Raw genomic sequence first — 22,858 nt, forward strand, 5'->3', positions numbered from 1 at the left:
CAGTTGGGCCCACGACACATAAATACACACAGACACAATTTCAACCTAGAAGATGGATTCAAACTTGGCAATACAGGTAGTCCTCTACTTACGATGAAGATGCGTTACGACGACCCCATCGTAAGTCAAAAAATATCGTAAGTCGAAGATGGCCTAGCCTACCCAGGAGTCTTAAAGAATGGTGATAATTTAGCAAAACAGAGCAATTTACAGTACCGTACTGTATAAACTATATACTGTACGTATTTATTAATTACAATACCGTATTGCACAGTAAAATGTAAAGTAAAAAAACAAGGTACAGTACATGCACTAACACCGAGACAACTTAACTCCGTCAACCGCTGGTGAGAGTGAGGCATCACACAAGGTGGGAGATGCGTACATTCCGGCAGCGTTCCAACGGACAGTATCGTATCTCGTATGCTGCTGCGTTTGCCTGCTGCGCGAAATTTAAAATATTTTTCAATTTTGTTATATCGCTATCGCCATCGTAAGATCGAAATATCGTAAGTCGGACCATCGTAACTCGGGGACTATCTGTAATTGGAAGGACGTTATCAACCAGTTTAAGTCATAACTGGCTGTGATGTTCCCCGTAGCTTCGGCTCTCCAATTTCACATTAACAGGTTGAATTTCTCGTGCCAACGTGGCCACCTACAGACGCTGACCTCTACATCGCGGTGGCTCTGCGATCTTACATTAACATGCTAATCTCTCACATTAACGTAGCCACCCGCGCACTTCATTTATGACCCGAAGACTACACCCTATAGAACAGTCAGCAGCTTTCCTTCCTCTGATGATGATCACTTGTGTTGTGATCGAAACGTTGTTTATTTTTTTCTTTGAACCATCTATGTGACTGTACCGAAAGACCCAAAGAATAATAACCTTTAAATTCTGACTGTGATGCCGGCAAATAATGGCCTAGGTTATTGGATGGTCTTCGAATGACGTTACGGGATCTTTGACGTCCACTGTGAAGTGGACATCGAGGAGCAATTTGCGGTCGATTTGCACCGTGGTATTGACCGTGGTGGCCAGACAGGTTTAAATTGCAACCCTCTGTAACAAGCAGTGAGCGGGGCGACCACTCGCGCTGCATCAACAAGGACCGTGGTGTCACCACTGCATGTTTAAAAAGCGTCCTGCTCGAGTTTTTTTTACACAGTCGCCGGAGCAAAGTGGGCCTAAAGGAGTAACACGTTAAGCGGCCAGCATCAAATAGACTCACAAAGTTTTTAATGGATAAAGAGTGGTGGAAGAGGTTTCTTGAAATGAGCGAAGCCATTGGCAAATGAGAGAGCGGGAAGAGCTTTCATGACTGCAGGAATTCATATTCTTTGGGTCTTTCGGTAAAGTCAGATAGATAGGTTGAAAGAAAAAACTATGACATTTCAATCACAACACAAGCGATCATCATCAGTAGGAAAAAAAGAGTAAAGCTGCTGAGGCAGACTGTTTAAAAGGTTTAGAATGGGTGTAGCCCAAGGGTCATAAACAAAGTGGGCAGGGCTAGTGATGTTAATGTGAAAGATTAGCATGTTAATGTAAGATCCACGGACGACATCCAAGACGGCGCGTAGGTGGCTATGTTAACGTGAGAGATTAGCAAACTACCTCAAGAAAGGCACCGTGGAAGGAATGGCCACAGCCGTCGATCCACAAGATGGCTGGTGGGAATGCAGAGGATCCAGCACCGGGGGTGGGATGAGAGCGTGCTTGAGGACATTGTGGGAACATTGTGGGAACGCCGCACAGCGGTCGCACACAAGAATGAGCTCTTATGCTTCAATAACCTTGCTCAACCCAGGAAACGCATTCACCTATCCATTACAGCTTCCAATAGTGCTGTGTGCTTGCTGGCCACTCGCGCTCAGTTATTTCGGCAAACAGAGATTTTTTTTTCCGGTTTGAAGCGAATGCTTGTGTAGCGTCATTGACAAGCATTATATATAGCGTCATTAAATTTCGATTTAAAGCTTTCGTGACTGCAAGGATTCATCTTCTTTGGTTCTTTCGGTAAAGTCACGCAGAATGAGAATAAAATAATAAATTGATAAAATAAAATAACAATAAAATTCTCACGACGTTTCGGCCAAAACACAAGCATGTTATTTTATTTTATCAATTTATTATTTTATTACGTTTCGGCCACAACACAGCTTGTGTTGTGGCCGAAACGTCGTGAAAATTTTATTGTGTTATTTTATTTTATCAATTTATTATTTTATTGTCATTCTACGTGACTTTACCGAAAGAACCAAAGAAGATATAGCGTCATTGTTAGGCATTGCATATACTCGCCTGTAGTAGCAGACATGTGTCCATAGGGGGTGGTAACTCAGGATGGGTAGGATGAGTCGGGCCGTTGGGACACTAGGTTCTCCAAGCCCCAAGAGAGGGGTTGGGGGGATATTCCAGAGCCCCCTAAAGAGTTCCAGAAGGAGGGCGTGGCTAGGGACGGAGAGACCCTGGCATGAGTATCAAAGCCGGACCTCTGGACGAGTCTGGCAGCCTTCGTCAAGCTGAAGAAAGAAGACCAGCTAGACTAGGACCCTGGGAACTCCCAGATCTGACGTCCTTCTAAGGGCCGGGGCTGTAGTGGACCAGTGTTCGGGACCCATGGACCTTGGCTGGGTCGGGTCAGGTAGCCTCCCCTTAGGTCCCCTTAGCCGGAGGGTTGAGAGTACTAGCCCCAGTGATAGGACACGCTAGCCCGGAGGCTATACCTCCCCAGGTATCGGGTAGAGGGGCCACTACCCCTCTGTGTCAGGGACCCGTGTATCACACAGTTGTATTAAATAAACGTGTTGCCTCAAGCGATCCGTCTCCAGTCTTCTTGGGCCCACTACACTTGTATAAAGTATAATATAATAATAGCCTATATTTTATAAAAGTACCTCAAAGCGCTGTACGTAAAAATGTAACGACACTCGGAATCCCGAATGGACCGAAGAAGGAGATTCCATGATCGCGGAGAGTCTCTCTAAGCAGATAAACGACTTCCACAGACAAGCATAAATCATAAACCAATCCACTGTTCGTTTGTGTTGAGCCAATGCTGCTGAAATGATGCCTTCCCAGAAGGGATGCATATAGAATGGCTTGCCTTTGGCGATGTTACCCTCGCTGAGGGAAGCCATTGTCAAGAAAACGGCTTTGACATCACTGTTTAGAAACACGATCGTTGACAAGAAAGAATTTATAAAAACTGAAGAGTGCACAATTGGGGGAGGGATATGTGTGCTCAGATAGGAAGAGGAGCACACGGAGAAAAGTGAGCCAGCTTAGGCAGAACACACCATGGGCTACAAGGTATTATGGCCGACACTGAATAATAATGGGGCAGTGGTGGCCAAGGACTGTAACGAGTCCGGACCTGCATTGCCAGGGGTTTTAATGCGATTTCTAGTCTCACGCTCTCGCTTGTGCCACCTTTGCTCCTCGAGCTCTGCGTGACATGGCAATCGTGCTTCAAAGCACCCCGCGTGATGCTCGTGTGCGCTCACAGCATGTAGGTGATGACTCCCACGCTCCACATGTCGGTCGGGAAAGACACAAACTCATAGTTGACGACTTCAGGTGCCAGGAATTCAGACGTCCCAAAGCTGACCTTCAGCTTCTCCCGTGGCTTGTACCTTTACACACGCGCATGCACGCAAATGTACGCACACACGCAGCCTTACAGCCTGATGGGGCAAACGCTGGCACTGCACACATACACGTGCAACACAACTTCGAAGCCACTGTGAGTGAGAGAATGCGAGTTAGCGACCAAGAGAGTTCACGTGTCAAGAGGTTTCACGTAATCGTGGATAAGTAATCGCGATTTTCAGCAAGTAATCAAGGTTGGGGGGGGGGGGTGATAGGCTGACTTACCTGCGTGCAAGTCCAAAGTCAATTATCTTAATCTGGTAGCCCCACCTACTCAAGCACAATATGTTTTCTGGCTGCAAAAGACAGAGACGATGGGTAATGGGTGTGAGAGCGTGTAGGGTGGCAAGGGGGGAAGATGCACACCCTACTGCCCCCCCCCCCCACACACAATGTCTCTCCTGGGCTCCAAAGCTCTCAAGGGTCACCTTGGTTACTCCAGCCACAGGTCCAACCTTGGCTACCTTGCCTTTGTTCCTACACACTTGAAGCGTTCAGGATAAACACGTGGGAATGAGGGGCCATCACTTGTATGAGGGGGCTACTTAAGCACTCTGAACGTGCTGGGAAGGTAATGGAGAGGCAAGGTAAGTCATATGAGCCTCAGGAAGGCCTGAAAGATTAGCTATGGCCAGGAATGTCAAGAAAAGCCTTGGGAAAGCCAGAAAAAATCCAGGAAAGCCACAGAAAATACCAGTTTTTTGGAGATGGACAAACATGCCTGGCAAGATTCAATGAGCATCAGTGAAGGCCCGGGAAAGCCAAAAAGATGTGAGAGATGTTTAAGAATTGCAAACCAGGTGCAGGGAATGGCAGGAAACTTGCCCCAAGATGATCTTGGAAGCTAGATACATACAAAAATCGCAAGTAAATTTACAGTTGGCAAGGGAAGGTGAAAGAAGTTGATAAAGGTCAGCAAGTCACAGAGAGGTCTAAGAGATACCCATGAATGCCAAGGAAGAACCAGGAACTTATGGAAGGTTAAAACAGACCTCAAGAAGGCCTGCGAGACAACAAAAAGGTTAGGGAATGCTAGGAAAGTCCAGTGTAGGTCAAATAATTCAAGACCGTACTGTGCCAGATTTCGATACAAAAAAAAATTCTGTCACCCGAACGCAGATCATGCCAATTCGCAGGACCGTCCGGGTCAAATGCGACACGAAAACAAAAACCAAACAAAGTGAGTGTCGTTCAGACGAGGCCACGGGAGGCCCAGCACCTTGAGGTCGAGGTGCAGGATATACTGCTGGTGCATGTAGTGCACTCCCTCGCAGATCTGCCGCACGAACAGCACGGTGTCGAGCTCGGAGAGCCCGCTCTGGTCGATGATGCGGTTGAAGAGCTCTCCGCCCTCCACACTGCACAAGAGCGAGCGCAGTCATGAGTACGACTGGCGAGCGATACGCTGGCACAGCGGTAGCTGTGTGATTACGGTCGGCTGCTCACATTTTAACATCAATTGACATTTTCTGATGAGGCGTAACAAAGACAAAGATCCCCCTTATAGCAAGGGTCAGCAACCTGTGGCTCCGGAGCCACGTGTGGCTCTTTAAGGACTGCTTCATGACGTTATTTTTTAAGGACCGCTATCTGGCATTCAAATGCATTGCAGCTCTTGAAATATTTAGGTTTTTTTACCGAACTTGAAAAATATTATCTTGCTATTTTGGTTTCCGACCACAGCACCATGTACGCCTGGCCACCTTTGTTTCCCCAGTGCCAACATTTAACACGCTGCACTGGGTGCTCATTTCAGTTCGAGTTAGTAGGTAGCCATCTTGGCCACTGCCAATGATGTCACCGATCCTGCCCATCACCTCCGTCCCTTTGCCAGAATCCGCAGACGTCGCGCAATGGACGCCTGACCTTTTATTTAATCAGAGTAGTTCACCTGGACGATCCCTTGAGATGGGACCAGGGAGTGCAGAGTTTGAATGACACACAGCAAAACAAAGACAAAGATCCCCCCGTATAGGCTAAACATACGATTGGGGCAGGTGCTGTTCATGAGCACCTATGAAGGCCGGCAAGGCACATGAGGGGGTAGGTGGCCGTCACCACGCCCGGCTGCCTTTGTCTCCCCAGTGGCGATATTTACACACCATACCAGGTACTCATTTGAGGCTGAGTCGACCTCGGTGAAGACCCAGAACCGGTTCAGATAATCGTCACTGGTGGTGGCCGTGAGTGGGAATCGAATTCGGGTCGCCAGGTTTGTAGCACAGCGCACTAACCACTACATTACCGCTCTCCATACATCACAAACACGTAATGACATGCACACACACACAGTTCATATATACTGTATACCCTGTTGTAACTCTGCCCTCTTGTAGTCTCATGTAGCTACATGCTGACAGTGTCACCCAGAATGGCTCGGAAGTTCCGCTCACTCCTGGTACTCACTACTCCATGATGAGGGTGATGTCCGAGCGAGACTCGTAGGCATCGAAGAGCTGCACGAGGTTGACGTGGTTCAGTTGGTTCATGATGTTGATCTCATTCTTTACCTCCTCCTGCGAAAACACGCGGAGACAATGTGTATGCATGTTGAACCTCTTTTGCTCCGCAAGCAGACGGCTGTACTAATTGGAGGTGCGACATCAAATCCACGTGTGAGCGTGCGCGGTGCGATAACGGGTTCTTGCTAACAGCACTCGCCCCAACGGTCGGGCGGCGAGCGCGAGGATGGGCGCGGTTCACGTTCCCCGCGAGGCTGCGAGCGGTACCTTCTCCTTGGGGCTCTTCACGCGGATGACCTTGGCTGCCAGCGTCAGTCCTGACGACTTCTCCTGGCACCTCATCACCCGGCCAAAGCGGCCTCTGTGCACACACACGGCGGTTGTTCTATGAATAAACCCGCCCTTGCCATAGCAATGTGGATTTCCACCACTGGCTTAGTGGTGGGAGATCAGCACCGTCTCAATGCTCATTTGTGCAGGAAATCGCTTTGGTGCAATGTGAGGAATGGAGTTAGGGATAAGCTGGATTATATTATCTCGTCAAATAAAGAAGCCAACTCACCCTCCCAGGACGTCTGAGTGGCTGAGGGAGAAGTAGGTTCCCACGGTGATGGAACGGGGAGACACGATGCGGTGATTGAACGGAGCAGGAGGGGGCGGAGAGTCTTCTGTGGAAGTCACAACATGTTGGCAAATCAGCCCATGATTTGAACCTTCGAATATTTAGCAATTCTCTTTCAATCAATGGTCAGTACCTTTCCCACAGAGCAAACCTGGTCATATTCTCAGTCAGCCTAGGTCTGTAAAACCTGTACAGTGTAATGCAGAATAGGTATCAGATATCGGCACAAATCAATCCCTGCCACGTGAACACAAATACTCGTTCCCAGACTGTCCAAATGGACATTTTTTATTCAAAACTCTAAACAGCGCAATAGCAGGTGTCAAGGAATGGGCCCACAGTATGATGCTCCGGAACTAGTTTTGAAATCCCTTCAGATTGAACCCCAATACCCCCCACTGAGCGTCGTGAAGTCACCGGTGACCGGAACGAGACCAACTCGCTACCAGTGGGGGACCCGGTGTGATTCCGGGCATCTATAGCCTGGATGCAGAACCTGGGAAACTCATCGACGCTGGCTCCATGGGCATTGCTGACACGGCCATTTTTACGAGCTGCCCGATTCACATGGCCATTTTCACCACTGCTATTTGATTTCACGCGCAGGAACTCGGGGGCGAATATTATTCGTCATTGAATCTCGGGTTCGGCCACAAGTCGACCTGGCCACGTTTGTGTCATAAGACCCTCCTCCAACCCCCGACACAGCCAAACTGACTTCGTGGATTGTGATTCCGACTTCCTGCATATCGTCCTGATGATGCTTGGTGCAGTTTCAAGCAAAAGGTCGCCAATATGACCGCTGCTGAATCTCGCTGTGAGAATCCAAACCGTGGGGTAAAACAACATCGATTGCCACCTTGTTAAACGCCTTTACACCGCTTGGCTATTTAATTATTTTGGTTGTGTCGGGTAGTGGACTGTCTCATGACACCAATTTTGGCAAATCATTAAGTAGCCAAACCCAAACATCTATTGTGAATAATGTTCACATCAATTACCGTAATCACTCACCGCAAAGAGGACATCACAAACTTACCGATGATGGCTGGTACAGGCGGCTCTGCTGGTGCCTCCTCCTCATCCTCCTCTTCACCCCCCGCCGGTCCCTCTGCTCCTTCCCCCTCCTCCTCCTCCACCCTCGCTTTCTTCGCCTCCGCCTCCACCTCCCTCCCCCCCACGGCACCGTGTTTCTTGCTGGCAGATCCCTGGATCTCTCCTCTACTCTCCTCCTCTTTCTCCTCCTCCTCTTTCTCCTCCTCCTCCATGTCCTCTTCGTTCAAAGCGCTCTCTCCTCCTGCACCCTCTTCATCTTCAGCTGCCACAGCAACCCCAATTTCTTCCGTTTCCTCGGTTTCAGTGTTTACATCAATCACTGCATTGCTCTCCTCGGCCGTCTTGCCATCCTCCGATGGCCTAGTTACTTTGGTTACCTCTGCCACCTCGGTCACCTCTGTTTCCTCGGTTACTTCTGGCATCATCTTTGCTTCAGTAATCTCGGTAACCTTGGTCACTCGCTTAGCCATGGTTACGCCTGGTGCCTTGGTTACTTTATTCACTTCTATAACATGAGTCACCTCGCCTTTTTTCACTTTAGTCACCTTCACCGCCACATTAACAGCTATTTGCTTAGTTACCTTGGAGACCAGAGCTGCATTATCCTTCGCCTCAGTCTTCACAATAACCTCAGTTGCTTCAGTTACCTCCATCACCTTGATGACCTTTGTTTCCAAAGTTACGCCACATGCCTCGCTTGCTTTGGCGACATTACCCTTCCGAGCAATCACAGCTGTCACGATTACCCCCTCCGGCCTGGCGCTGTCAGATGAGGCATCCACCCTGGCGCCGTCACTGAAGGAACTCTCACGCTCATCGTCAGAGTCGTCGCCTTTCTCTGTCCCAGACTCATCATCCACAGACCCTTCTCCCTCCTCATCCTCCTCTTCAGTCACTGCCTCTTCCTCATCATCTTCTTCTGTCACCCCCTCTTCACCATCGTTCTCCTCTTCTGTCACTACATCTTCATCTTCCTCCTCTTCTTCCCCCTCCTCTTGCTCCTCACTCTCCGAGCTAGCAATGGCCACTCCCATCTCCTGGTCACGCTTCACCCAACCACCATCGTCACCACCACCATCGTCGTCACCATGGCTGCCTCTCTTCCCCATGTCTTCCGACACTGCCTCACCAGACACGCTGTTTGCTTGTCTTCTCTGTCCCACCTCCTCCTTCTTCTCCTCCTCATCACTGCCTCCTTTTCTCCCGGACTCTTCCTCCCCTGCTGTCGACTCTTCATCCTGCGGAGTAACGTCACACGAGCACCCCACTGCAGCGACTCTGAGCATCCTATATCTCGGCTCACCCATTTCAGACTAGTCAAGGGGTCCTCTTGCAGTGCAAGACGAGCGAAGGCCTCAAAGAAAAGACTAATTCGAGAGAATATTCAGAAGAGGGCTCGTGAGAAACGTACGTGTGGTGGTGCATTGCCGCATGCAGCCCCTACAGGGTTACTGGCAGGCTGAGTGGTTATATTGGCAGTGCGTCGACCACTCACCTGCCCTTGCTCCATGGTAACACTCTTGTCCGTCGTTTTCCTCCCCATGCCTTGTGCAGGAGCAGGCTTCCACAAAGATGCCTCGGAGCCATTAAAGCTGCCTTCTGCCAACACCACCTCCTCAATCCTGCTGCTGCTGACCCTGCTGCTACTGCTGATGCTGGTAGTACTATTGGCAGCACTACTGATAACTTTGCTGGTGTTGCTGGCAGTGCTACTAAGAGCTTTGCTTGTGCTGCTGGTGCTGGTAGTAGTACTGGCAGCACTAGTGAGACCCTTGCTGGTGCTGCTGGTGCTGCTGGTGCTACTGGCAGCGCTACTGGGAACTTTGCTGGTGCTGCTGGTGCTGGTAGTAGTACTGGCAGCACTAGTGAGACCCTTGCTGGTGCTGCTGGCAGCGCTACTGGGAACTTTGCTGGTGCTGCTGGTGCTGGTAGTAGTACTGGCAGCACTAGTGAGACCCTTGCTGGTGCTGCTGGTGCTACTGGCAGCGCTACTGCGCACTTTTCTGGTGCTGCTGGCGCTAATGGCAGTGCTATTGGGAACTTTGCTGGTGCCATTGGTGCTACTGGTGGCAGTCTTACTGGGAACTTTGCTGGTGCTACTGGCAGCGTTATTGGGAACTTTGCTGATGCTGGCAGTAGTACTGGCAGCATTACTGAGAATATTGCTGGTGCTTCTAGCACTACTGGCAACACTACTGACAACCTTGCTGGTGCTGCTGGCGCTACTGGCAGCACTATTAGGAACGTTGCTGGTGCTGCTGATGCTGTTAGTAGTCATGGCAGCACTATTGGGAACCTTGCTGGTGCTGCTGGTGCTACTGGTAGCGATATTAGGAACTTTGCTGGTGCTGCTGATGCTGTTAGTAGTAATGGCAGCGTTACTGGGAACTTTGCTGGTGCTGCTGGTGCTACTGGCAGCGCTATTGGGAACGTTGCTGGTGCTACTGGCAGCGTTACTGGGAACTTTGCTGGTGCTGCTGGTGCTGCTGGTGCTACTGGCAGCGCTATTGTGAACTTTGCTGGTGCTACTGGCAGTGCTACCGGGAACTTTGTTGGTGCTGTTGGTGCTACTGGTAGCGCTACTGGGAACTTTGCTGATGCTACTGGCAGCACTACCACCGTTAATGCCACCGGTGCCGGCTGTTGAGACCATGGCAGTCGGTGGTCCGGCGTCGCGTCTCGGCCCCGCGATGTGGCCCGCGGTGGCCAGGTGAGCGGCCTCGCTGCGTCTCTCCGGGGCTTGCCTGCCGAGGGGAAACCTCTCTGGGGGTTTCCTGCAGCCTGCACGGCACCACAGGTGGAGGGGGGGGGGGGGTCCAGGTTGAAATCATGCGGCCGTGTTTGAGACGCATCGCTCTGCCAAGCCGGCGGGGGGTCAGAGCGGTGGTGGGGGGGGGGAGGCTCACCATCGGGGCCGAGGGTGCCGCGTCTCTGCAGGTCGGTCCCGTCACCCGGTCGGTACGCGTCGTTCCCGATGTCTCCAGTGCGGTTCGTCTGCAAGGGAGTGCAGACGAGGGTTCGGGGCGTTAAGCGAGCGCCGCCTTAAGGCCGGAGCGGCGGGACGCGTGTGGCGGTGCTGGGCACCCCAGACATGCGTAGCGCTCGTCTTTACTGCACCACCTCAAAGACGCCTCTTAGTAGAATGTCTCTGCTGGAAAATCCCTGAGGTCGAGGCGTCTCGTGTGCAGGGTGTTTCAGGTGTCAAGTGACAAACGTAGCAAACACGTAGAGTATTTACTTGCAATAGGATTCTGTTTGGTGTTTTAACCTCTTCACGCCTCATTTATTACCAGAAAGGGTCAAACTTATTATTACACGTAGTGTTTGGTTGCTATAAATGTCTACGTGGTGATAGGCCACTTCGTTGAGCTATCATTTGTGATGGCCAGGTCGCTTCTGAATTAGAGTTGTATTGTAACTCAGTGGGCCTTTACTCGGTCAATAAAAATAAGTTGTATTATTCGTTGCAACGTACAAAGACACTCACATACAGAGAATATACGCGTGTACACTACTCACTCGTATACACGTGTAGTTGGATTCAACTGAGTCGCAGATGTACTTCTTGGAGGCAACACATATTTATTTACACCAACACATTAGCACAAAGCGGTTACTGCCCCTTTACCAGATAACCGATGTTGGTGGACCACCAGGCTAACTACGCTAGTTACTGGGAGTAGCTACAACGGACAGGACCCTGGCTTGGGTCTTTGTCCACGTGTTGGTGACTTTTTCTCTTGGACGTAGATCGTAGATCTTCAGATGACAACAGCAACGCAGTGCCCCAGTCCCTGTGGGGACCCGGTGTATATGTTCCCGGGTCGTGGCTGGCCTCGCCCTTGGCCACGACCACCTTCGAGAAATCGCTTGTCGTTTCTCGACCCTTCCCGTAGGATCTCACCCTGACACGTGACCACCCCCGGACCCCCGCTGGGGGCCCGTGTAGATCTTACTTGTCACGTGCCTTCCCAGGTCAACCAGAGTGCCATGGCCCAGGGTAACCTTATCCCATGGCTGACACACACTCCCTCCTGTAGGAGTTAGCACTGCACGCCACACGTGGTGCCACTCAGCGCTATCCCAGCACACACCGAGCCCCCTCTAGGGCTGGTACTGCACCCACCTATGGGGTGTCCGCGATGACAATGCATCGCATGCCGAGCCTCGCTAGAGCCGGCATTATTCAGTGACATTCACGATGTCACTACATACCAGTGACGTGCGGTGAGGTCAATGGCTGGAGAGGCACTGGCTAGTGTCAGAGCCAGATTCACACACCTCAGTGAGGCAGATGTGATAGCTGTCTCCCCTGGTGCTTTTTCATTGCAGTTTCATGACGAGACCAGCGAGCCTAAATATCTTTATACACATACGTGAAATAAGTTACCTGGAATATGGAAGGCGAGGACATGAAATGAAGGGGTCTACAAACATTACATTGGCGACATACTGAGATAGTAACAGGCACGCGCTTATTGCCCGCGCTCCATCCAGTTACGGAGGGGTTGTGCAATCAGAGGGGAGGCTCAGCTCATCGCTGCCTCGCCTCTAGTCTCCACGTGTATTTGCAGTGGAGCTCCGCAAATTTGGCAATTTTGATTATAAAAATGATTAGAATCGTACAGAAATGACATTTATAACACATATCAGTGGAAAAATCTTAATATAAATTTTATTTGATTGTTCTTTTTTTTTACTTTTCGTAACAGCTATTTTCATTGGAGTATGACAGGTGAGGCTCTGCCTCCCCTGCCTCCCCTGACCGCACGTCCCTGCTACATACGTGATGTCAGCGATGCGAGTACATCGCACGCCGTGCCTCTCTAGCGCTGGCACCACATAGTGACATCTGCGATGTCACTACACGTACAACACACTTTAATTAATTAATATGTTCCTCATAGGTCTCAGTGTAAATGCTTACCCCGAGCTCTCAATACTCTGATAGTGCGCTCTTTTTGAGTTGTACGCCTTTTGGCGTCTTCTGGCCCAACACCAGTGGAGACTAGGCTCTAAGAAAAGCCGTCTCGGGTGTGGACCAATCAAATTCAAGGACACTGCATATTATTATCAGAGTTGTCTCTTTTGTTTTCATTTTGACTGCTTGTGTTGTGGTTATTGCAAACATGATGCCTTGAATAAAGGTGTCAGTTTTTGTGCCAGTTAAAAGGGCAAAAACCTATTACTATATCTTGTTACTAGCAAAGGAGGTATCATAATGTAATATGTTCCTTTTAAGTTGAATTGACCTCAGCAAATACGAAACCTTGTTTGTATTATTTACTTGTTTGTATTCCGCCCGGTTGACAGCTCAAATTAAGCCCGAGGTAGTGGGGGTGCTCATCTCCTGTTTACAGCCCCAAGCCAATGGTGGAAATTCCACATTGCTATGATACGGATGAGTATATCCGGAACTCAACCCCCACCCAGGAGTCGACCTAGCAACCTATGTTTCCACGGTGGCTAGGAGATTTTAACTATCTCGCCTGATATACAGGAGGTCGTGGGTTCGATTCCGACCCTGATGCCTGCTGTATAATTGGACTTTGTGTTTCTCTCTCTCCCCGTGGTTGCGTGGATTTTCCCCAGGGTCCTCCGGTTTTTCGCTCCACATTTAGAATCAACATCACGCGTTTAGAGTTATGTGGCTACTATAAATGTCCACGCAAGAAGCTACTTCGTTGAGCTTTCATTTGTGGTGGCCAGGTCGCTTCTCAAAAAAAAAGTCCAGGTTTAGTTTGAAGCTTCCAACCGCGAGCCACTCTCCCTGCTGCCCGGCGGCGCCGAAAGTGCCATGGGATTTTGGTGACGCAACGTGAGGCAGAGCGGCGGACAGCCCCCGCGTGCCTCTCGCTTCTCCCCGAGCCCCAAGGGCACAGACGCGGCTGGCACGGACGTCGACAGCCACGGCAGGAGGCTGCCACCCAAGCCGACCTTCTCGGGTGCCTGCTCCGTGTGCCGCCGCTGCCACGGGAGACGGCCGAGCGAGCGAGCGAGCGACGCGGCACGCGTGGACGGTGGCCGCTCTCCGCACCGCGAGGCCCCGCAGGCTGCGACCTGCCCGGCGATTCAATCAAGAAAACATGAAGTCTGAAGCCATCGGCAGATGGGCAGAGGTCACCGTGGAGGCCACCACAAAGGTAAAGGTCTCCCGTGTAGCCTTAACAGACTGTTGTGGCAAGTGTTGTTAGCGAGTAGCACCTATCAAGGCCGGCACGGCACACGAGGGAGTGGGTGGCCAACATCACGCCCGGCCGCCTTTGTCTCCCCAGTGGCCATGTTTACACACCGCACCAGGTACTCATTTGAGGCTGAGTCGACCAAGCGGAGGCCCATGACTGATACAGATAATCGTCGGTGTTTGCCGTGAGGGGTATCAAACTCAGGTCGATGGGTTCATAGTGCAGTGCGTGAACCGCTACAACACCGCCACCACGGACCCCATGCCACCCGCATGTCCAGACCAGCGTGAGATGTTGTTCACCGCTTTGCCGCACGCACACAAATATCCCGAGCAAGAGGCGTGGCACGGGGAGCTTGGAGCAAGAGACGTGGCACGGGGAGCTTGGAGCAAGAGACGTGGCACCGACCTGCAAACCAGAGGTCGCCTGATTGATGCCATCTCCCCTACATCATTTACCCTTAGGCCTGCCGCCGTGCCGTTTGTACTTACGTTCGTTCGTGCGAGGCCAAGCAGAGCATCCGCACTCACATTCCATCGGAGTCGATTGGGTGGTTCGTGATTTTTCGGGACCAATAAATCGATCTGAAAAGCGTTACCGAATAACAACTTCCCCAATGTATATGCAACAAGAAGGCGATTCGCCTCCTTTCTACGTGCGTCCGTCCACATACAAAGTCAAAACATATTTTTACCCATCCCATCATGGGACACGCAGGCCATCTGGGAGTGGCAATGGCTCAATCCAAGAAAACGTTGTTTTCCCGGTCTCTTCAACAGAGCCAGGCCTGCTCGTGGATCGACGCCTCACAGAACCCCATGGACATCGCTTCGTTCGTGATATTTGCTTCGCGCTGGAGACTCTTAAAGGACGCCTTGGATCTCACGAAGCCCCGCGGAGGGGCCAGCTCAGGTGGCAGGACGAGGCCCTGAACACTGAGCGGTGGAGTCTGGGTAGAGGGTCTCTGGCTGAACTTCACGCCCCGCGCCACCCACAGAATGTGAAACACCCCCACCCCCTCCCTCCCACCGCGATATTCCCGGGGTGTCCCGAGACGGGAAACAGAGATCCTGCCGTGGACTGGCTGCCAGCACCTCGTGGCCTGGGTGCCAGTGCCGCGTTGGGTTTGCAGGAGGTGGGGGGGGGTCGCAAATGACTTGCGGCGCAGTGATAATGGTGGTGATGGTGCTCAACATCGCTAGCAGTAGCACCACGACCATCAAATAATAATAGTACTTTGAGTGTAATGTGACCAAACAGTTCATGAATATCAACAAGACAGACAACTGAGAGACAAGTCACGATGCCGGTAACGTCGAGGCAGAACGGACGACACAAACGAGAGAGTAATTACAAAAGAGACGATACCACACAACAACACAAAAACACAACGAGACTTGCTGAACGGATCCAAGACTGATCCACGAGCCGAATCATTAATCGCGCAGAGACAAATGCAGCTCTGGTCAAACGGCGAGGAGACAGACGTGAGGGGAGAGACAGGAGTGGCGAGGTGTAAAGGAGAGAGACGCGAAGGCAGAGAGACGAGGGGAGATATACAAGGGGAGAGACAAGAAGGATACACGAGAAGACACGAGGATACACGAGGGAGCAGTGGGGAACATTCCTCCGTTGGAAACGCGACGCGGAATTGAGGTCAAAGGATTGAAGGTTTTTTTTTTCTTCTGCAAACTCTGAGAACAGCCACCACGACCGCGCCAGAGCCGTTTTCTCCAACTCCCAGCAGCAACAACAACAACCAACACCACCACCACCACCACCACCACAACCACCACCACCACAACCACCACAACCACCACCACAACCACCACAACCACCACCACCACTCACGGATGCTGCTGCACTCCGAGTGGAGCAGCAGCAGCAGCAGGCGGAGTGATTGCTCACCCAGCCTCACCGCCAGTCAGTCGCCTCCCTGTCACTCTTCTATCGCTACTACTGCCGTGGTTACCGTTCACGTGAACTTCGCTCCGCTGGTTCCTCCTCCCTTGTTGAGGACTCGGTCCGTACGGACGATGACTGAGTCGTCTCATCCAAGCATGCGGATTTCAACCACCACACTACAGGCCACAACAACTCACCAAACCATCCACCACTCACACCCACATACTCGTGCCCGTGATTGAACCGGGTTCTCAAGCCTCGCGAGTCTTAGACCAGCCACCAATAATTATTCCATGTTCGTAAAGAGTTTCTGAGCACTGCCCAAAACGCCAAGCGGTCAGCAACAATTTAGCAATCTCAAAGTTGTAAGAGATAAGTGTCAACACGTTTCCTAAAGAGAGCGTGGCTATTAGTCTAAGAGCTTGGGGAATGAGACGGTGGGAGGGAGTCCACGGTGGAACAGTCTCCTCCATCTCCTCCTCCTTCTGCTCGCGTCCCGATGGATTTTGAGTCACATGGCTGCTTGGGGTGCTGGTGCCATCGATACAGAGACGATGACGACGCTGCAACATCGTTTGGTTGCCAATCTCAGCAGTCTCATCGTGGACAATCTGTCATCATCCGCTTGCCAATAAGCCATGGGGCACAGGGTCTGCTTGCGTCTCACGGACTCGATGCGAGGGTCGGCTCAGCTCGATCGCTTCGAAAACAAGAATACGGAACTTGCCACCTTGTCTGGGACTGCCCACCGGTGTCACGTGTGTGGCAAGGTGAGGGCCCCCGCTGGGGCGGAGTTGGCGTCCGAACTGTGCGGCTCGAGTTGCGAGGCTTTTGTTTGGCCGGATCGAGGGGGCTAAACCGGCACGACACGGGCTGGAGAAGAGATGGAGTGATGTGGTACGGGAGGATGTGGAGCTGAGTGGACTTGCCGATGACTGGTACCAGCGGTGTCAAGATCGGCCTCTGTGGAGGAAGCTCGTGAAGGACGCTGCTGGCCAGTTGGAGGCAGTCGCCCTCCAACAACAACGGAGGGCGGAGGAGCGACGCTCACAACAACGAGCGGAGCGCCGGGTGGCTAAAGCACAGCAAGTTGGCACAGTAGGGGGCACAGATGGTGCATCAGCCAGTCATCTCAGTCATCTCAGTCAGTCGACCCGTGGCACCTGGGTTTGCCCCGTGACCTCCTGCCAGCGGGCGTTCGACACTTCACGTGGCCTCAAGGTGCACATAGCCTGGCACAAGCGTCGTGGTGACGTCACCGCTACTTAGTGACGAATGGCGGTTGTTGTGTATACGTGTGTGTATACGTGTGTGTGTGTGCGCGCCCGATGGGGAGCGGTAGTGTGGTAGCGGTTCGCGCGCTGCGCTACGAACAAGGCGAGCCGAGTTTAATTCCCGTTTACGGACTCCATCACCATTCGTGACGATTATCTGAACCGGTCCTGGGCCTCCCCTAAATAGACTCAGCCTCAGTTGAGTACCTGGTGCGGTGCTGGTCACCCTCCCCCCTCGTGTGCCCTGCCAGCCTTCATACTCGCGAACAACACTCGCCCCAACAGTCTGTTACAAACGACGCCTGTGTGTGTGCGCGAGTGTGACAGAGAGACGCGTATCCGATGTCTCCCTGGGATCACGGCGCGCGACGTCCAAACGGAGCTCCAGGGGCCGGGACCCCGCGGCTCCTCTGAGCGCCGTCTCCTCCGCCCTTCGCGGGACCTTGGCGTGGCGGGAGGGGGGTTGGCGAACAGAGTCGCGAACACGAGGCAGGCAGTGACGCGCTCGCCGGTGTCGCTGCATCTCGTCTGCACGACGGTCGTCGTGGTGGTGAATCGTTGAGGACCATGACGAGCATGAGTCGTTGATAATGGTCGCGATGATTTGACGATGACCACGATGATGATTTATCGCTGCCCTCTGACACTGGTCAGGCGGCTTGTCGGCAAGGCGAGCGGCTCGCAATGGAAAGGTTACGAGTTCACATCGTGGTCGGGGAGAGATTGACTCAGCCCATCATCTCTCTGGTTTCGATCAAATGAGCACCACTTTGTGAGGAAGTTAACAGTGGTTGTTCTGTAGATAGACTCGCCCCTGTCATAGGAATGTGGAACTCTCACCCAGTGGCTCAGGGCTGTAACAGGAGACTGGAGTTGCAGGAGAACACCCAGGCACATCGTGAAATAACTCCAACAAAACCGTACATACAGGTCAGCAACCTACTGGCCCATATATGGAGTCCTACTTGGCGTACCATCCTACAGGCACGTGAGCGCCCTCTTTGTGTGATCTAACCCCCGTTCATCTTGGTCACTTACCATTCGAGCCACTCACGTGTTCGACTGTCACCAGCACCATCGTCATCACATCACGATGACTGAATCACTGTGCGTGAAAAACATCGAATGAGATATCCGAAGCTAAGCAGGATTAAGCCTGGTTGGTACTTGTATTGGAGGTCTCCTGCGAATATCAGGCGCCATATGCTTGGGCTGCGAGTTGGCCACGAGATGGTAGATCACAAATTAATTACTGAATTCATCTTCACAGAGCTTTGAGTGTCACCTGCCCATATACAGCGCGGTGCTGGGTTTTCTCCGGAGAGCATTCATCACCAAACATCCCAACGTAGCAGGGCCTTCGTGAAACCGAGCCTGGAGACTCAGTGGGGCTCTGTTGACCCGCTCAAACTGAACATCTGTGAAAAAGAGCTTTATAGCTCATCGGATTCCTCCAGTCCAGATGAAGATTCTGAATCGTTGCCACCGTACTAGGAAAGGGAAAAGGCCCATCTTGCCAACGTTCGTAATTTCTCTTTCAACCTTTTGAAAGAAATTGCCAGGTTTTTGGCCAAACGTTTGGTGAAATCTCACCACCGTATCAACAAACGCAGCCATCAACTTCCACGCGCCGCGCTAGAAGCGGGGTGGGCGGGGCAAGCGAACGAGTGGGCGGGGCAAGCGAACGAGTGGGCGGAGTCACCACCAACGTCTTACCGCTACTTCCTTCACCACCAACGTCTTACCGCCACTTCCTTCACCACCAACGTCTTACCGCCACTTCCTTCACCACCAACGTCTTACCGCCACTGCCTTCACCACCAACGTCTTACCGCCACTTCCTTCACCACCAACGTCTTACCGCCACTGCCTTCACCACCAACGTCTTACCGCCACTGCCTTCACCACCAACGTCTTACCGCCACTTCCTTCACCACCAACGTCTTACCGCCACTTCCTTCACCACCAACGTCTTACCGCCACTTCCCTCACCACCAACGTCTTACCGCCACTTCCTTCACCACCAACGTCTTACCGCCACTTCCTTCACCACCAACGTCTTACCGCCACTTCCTTCACCACCAACGTCTTACCGCCACTTCCTTCACCACCAACGTCTTACCGCCACTTCCTTCACCACCAACGTCTTACCGCCACTTCCTTCACCACCAACGTCTTACCGCCACTGCCTTCTCGAGTGGGCCCTGCGGAGGAACTCGTCTGGGCTGCGTGCTGTTTTTGCCGTCTTATGGCTCGGAGCAAAGCACGAATTGAAGATAGCAGGTGACCGGTGACTCAGTGGTCAGCGAGGGTGACCGGTGACTCAGTGGACAGCGAGGGTGACCGGTGACTCAGTGGTCAGCGAGGGTGACCGTTAACCCAGTGGTCAGCGAGGGTGACCGTTAACCCAGTGGTCAGCGAGGGTGACTGGTGACTCAGTGGTCAGTGAGGGTGACCGGTGACTCAGTGGTCAGCGAGGGTGACCGGTGACTCATTGGTCAGCGAGGGTGACCGGTGACTCAGTGGTCAGCGAGGGTGACCGTTAACCCAGTGGTCAGCGAGGGTGACCGGTGACTCAGTGGTCAGCGAGGGTGACCGGTGACTCAGTGGTCAGTGAGGGTGACTGGTGACTCAGTGGTCAGTGAGGGTGACCGGTGACTCAGTGGTCAGCGAGGGTGACCGGTGACTCAGTGGTCAGCGAGGGTGACCGGTGACTCATTGGTCAGCGAGGGTGACCGGTGACTCAGTGGTCAGCGAGGGTGACCGTTAACCCAGTGGTCAGCGAGGGTGACCGGTGACTCAGTGGTCAGCGAGGGTGACCGGTGACTCAGTGGTCAGTGAGGGTGACTGGTGACTCAGTGGTCAGTGAGGGTGACCGGTGACTCAGTGGTCAGCGAGGGTGAACGGTGACTCAGTGGTCAGCGAGGGTGACCGGTGACTCAGTGGTCAGCGAGGGTGACCGGTGACTCAGTGGTCAGCGAGAGTGACCGGTGACTCAGTGGTCAGCGAGGGTGACCGGTGACTCAGTGGTCAGCGAGGGTGACCGGTGACTCAGTGGTCAGCGAGGGTGACCGGTGACTCATTGGTCAGCGAGGGTGACCGGTGACTCAGTGGTCAGCGAGGGTGACCGGTGACTCAGTGGTCAGCGAGGGTGACCGGTGACTCAGTGGTCAGCGAGGGTGACCGGTGACTCAGTGGTCAGCGAGGGTGACCGGTGACTCAGTGGTCAGCGAGGGTGACCGGTGACTCAGTGGTCAGCGAGGGTGACCAGTGACTCAGTGGTCAGCGAGGGTGACCGGTGACTCAGTGGTCAGCGAGGGTGACCAGTGACTCAGTGGTCAGCGAGGGTGACCGGTGACTCATTGGTCAGCGAGGGTGACCGGTGACTCATTGGTCAGCGAGGGTGACTGGTGACTCAGTGGTCAGCGAGGGTGACCGGTGACTCATTGGTCAGCGAGGGTGACTGGTGACTCAGTGGTCAGCGAGGGTGACCGTTAACCCAGCGGTCAGTGAGGGTGACGATTAAACCAGCAGTCAGTGAGGGTGACCGTTAACCCAGCGGTCAGTGAGGGTGACCGTTAACCCAGCGGTCAGTGAGGGTGACCGTTAACCCAGCGGTCAGTGAGGGTGACGATTAACCCAGCGGTTAGTGAGGGTGACGATTAACCCAGCGGTCAGTGAGGGTGACGATTAACCCAGCGGTCAGTGAGGGTGACGATTAACCCAGCGGTTAGTGAGGGTAACCATTGACCCAGCGGTCAGTGAGGGTGACTCAGTGGTCAGTGAGGGTGACCGTTAACCCAGCGGTCTGTGAGGGTGACCGGAGACTCAGTGGTTAGTGAGGGTGACCGTTGACCCAGCGGTCAGTCGCCACCTTATCGCTCTCTATCACTACTACTGCCCGTGGTTGCTGTTCCCGTGAACTTCACTCGTTATTTCTCCCACCCATCATGCTAAAGACTAGGTCCGCCAAACTGAGTCCTCGGTCAAGACAACACACGTGTTCACTCCGCCACCCCCCTCATAGCATGTACGGGTGTGCACCCACTCCTCCTCTGGGCACGCACCTCACCATGTCACTTTTCATCTTAACATAAAGCAAAACCGCGACGTAGCTTTTACCCGATTAGAAGCGTCGCCCCCATCCGTGTCCCCTCCGCCGGGAAGGAAACCCTGCGTGATAAACTCCACCACCTTTGAGTTCTTGAAGGTGTCGCCCAAGAAGCCAATGATCTGCTGGAAGCCGACCATGGCTCTGTCGAGGGCCTCTATCTTCTTGCTCTGAGACTCGGCGCTCGAGACGAGTTTCTCCACCGCGCCGATCATCTGCTCTTGAAACGTCTTCGTCTCCCTGGCGGCGTCCTGGCCGACGTCGGGCGCGGGCAATTTAATTTCCTCCTTGTCCACCTTGAGCGCCTCCACCTCCCGCTCGAGGTCGCCCAGGTCGCGGGCGATCTCCTCCAGCTTGAGCAGCACCCTGTCCTGGCCGCTCACGAGCTTGTCCACGCGGCGACAGAGGCCCTCTAGCTTCACGTCCACCGAGTGGATGTTCTCCACAGAGTTCTGGCGGCTCATGGAGAAGACCTTGCGAGGGCCGTTCCCCACGGGCGTCGGCCGCGCGAGTTGGGCGTTCACCTCGAACACCCGCGCCAGGGAGTTCACCAGACTGTCCCTGCGCGCCATGCCGCCTGCCGGCGTCTCTCGGCGCGGTGGTGGGGTGGTGATTGTTATTATAATTATAATGTTTGTGGTTGAACTTCTGTCGCACGGTACGTAGTGATAGTCGGAGGTTCGGGTGGTGGGGAGGTCAATAAACCGAACGCAAATAGGCAGTTCTACATTAAAAGAACTTTGATTGTTATAATTATTACTTTACAGTTATTAAACGGATACCGCTGATGGAACACCCCGAGACGCTGGGGCTATCCTTGCCGCGCGAATTACACCGCGCCAACTCCCGGCAGCCGGGCGAGGCGCGAGGCGGCTGAGCGGAGCTGCGGAAAGTCGCGCGGCTCGGAGCCCAGCGGAGCCCAGCGGAGCCGCGAGCGTCTCCGCTCCTCTCCGGGCGCAGGACGCAGCGAGCGGTCGTGACACCGCGGAGAGGGGGGGGCAGAGGGAGTCCGGTGCCGCCGTCCTTGGCCAGTGGACAAATTTAGACGCCGGGAGGCATCTTAATGCCGCCGTGCCCGCGTCCCCGAGAGCCGCGTCACGGGAAGTGGCATCGGAACAATGCGAGAATGTTTGTGCCAGCAGCCACTCAACGTCGTCACGCCGCACTTAGCCGCGCCGCGGCACCACGATTCACCCCCCCCCTCGCCCACCCCGCCGCCCCGCCCACCCATCCACCCGCTCTACCACTCACCCATCCACCCGCTCTACCACTCACCCATCCACCTATCCACGCGCTCTACCACTCACCCATCCACCTATCCACCCACTCACCCATCCACCCACACATTCGCCCGATCACCCACTCGCTCGCCCATTTACTGCGCTCACCCATTCACTCACTCGCTCGCTCACCCATCCACCCACCTGCTACCTACTCACCTATTCGTATGCATGTATGTTGAACTTCTTTCGCACCGTACGTTTCCAACCGTGCTAATTGGAGGTGCGATTCGGTGGTGCGATATTCACCCCCCTGACCGACCCACCTGCTCATCCATCCACAAACCCACCAACTCACTTAT

The 22,858-nt window shown here is 53.2% G+C and overlaps 1 protein-coding gene across 1 annotated transcript in view; it reads right to left on the reverse strand.

The window, feature by feature from the left end:
• The window catches only part of LOC116954143 (uncharacterized), a 36,165-nt gene extending 13,758 nt beyond the window's left edge, over positions 1-22,407 (reverse strand). The window contains exons 1-10 of the mRNA XM_032974606.2: positions 21,288-22,407; positions 10,708-10,795; positions 9,297-10,582; positions 7,785-9,039; positions 6,686-6,791; positions 6,391-6,484; positions 6,068-6,177; positions 4,881-5,019; positions 3,887-3,957; positions 3,517-3,645 (exon numbers count right to left, since the gene is read on the reverse strand). Of these exons, the coding sequence (XP_032830497.2) occupies positions 3,517-3,645; positions 3,887-3,957; positions 4,881-5,019; positions 6,068-6,177; positions 6,391-6,484; positions 6,686-6,791; positions 7,785-9,039; positions 9,297-10,582; positions 10,708-10,795; positions 21,288-21,848 (3,839 nt within the window). The 5' untranslated portion in view covers positions 21,849-22,407. The remainder of the gene's footprint in view (positions 1-3,516; positions 3,646-3,886; positions 3,958-4,880; positions 5,020-6,067; positions 6,178-6,390; positions 6,485-6,685; positions 6,792-7,784; positions 9,040-9,296; positions 10,583-10,707; positions 10,796-21,287) is intronic.
• Positions 22,408-22,858: the final 451 nt, after the last annotated feature.

Source organism: Petromyzon marinus, chromosome 54, assembly GCF_048934315.1.
Source record: "Petromyzon marinus isolate PM22_M1 ecotype Great Lakes invasive population chromosome 54, UKy_Petmar_22M1.pri1.0, whole genome shotgun sequence".
In the NCBI taxonomy this organism is placed as follows: Eukaryota; Metazoa; Chordata; class Hyperoartia; order Petromyzontiformes; family Petromyzontidae; genus Petromyzon; species Petromyzon marinus.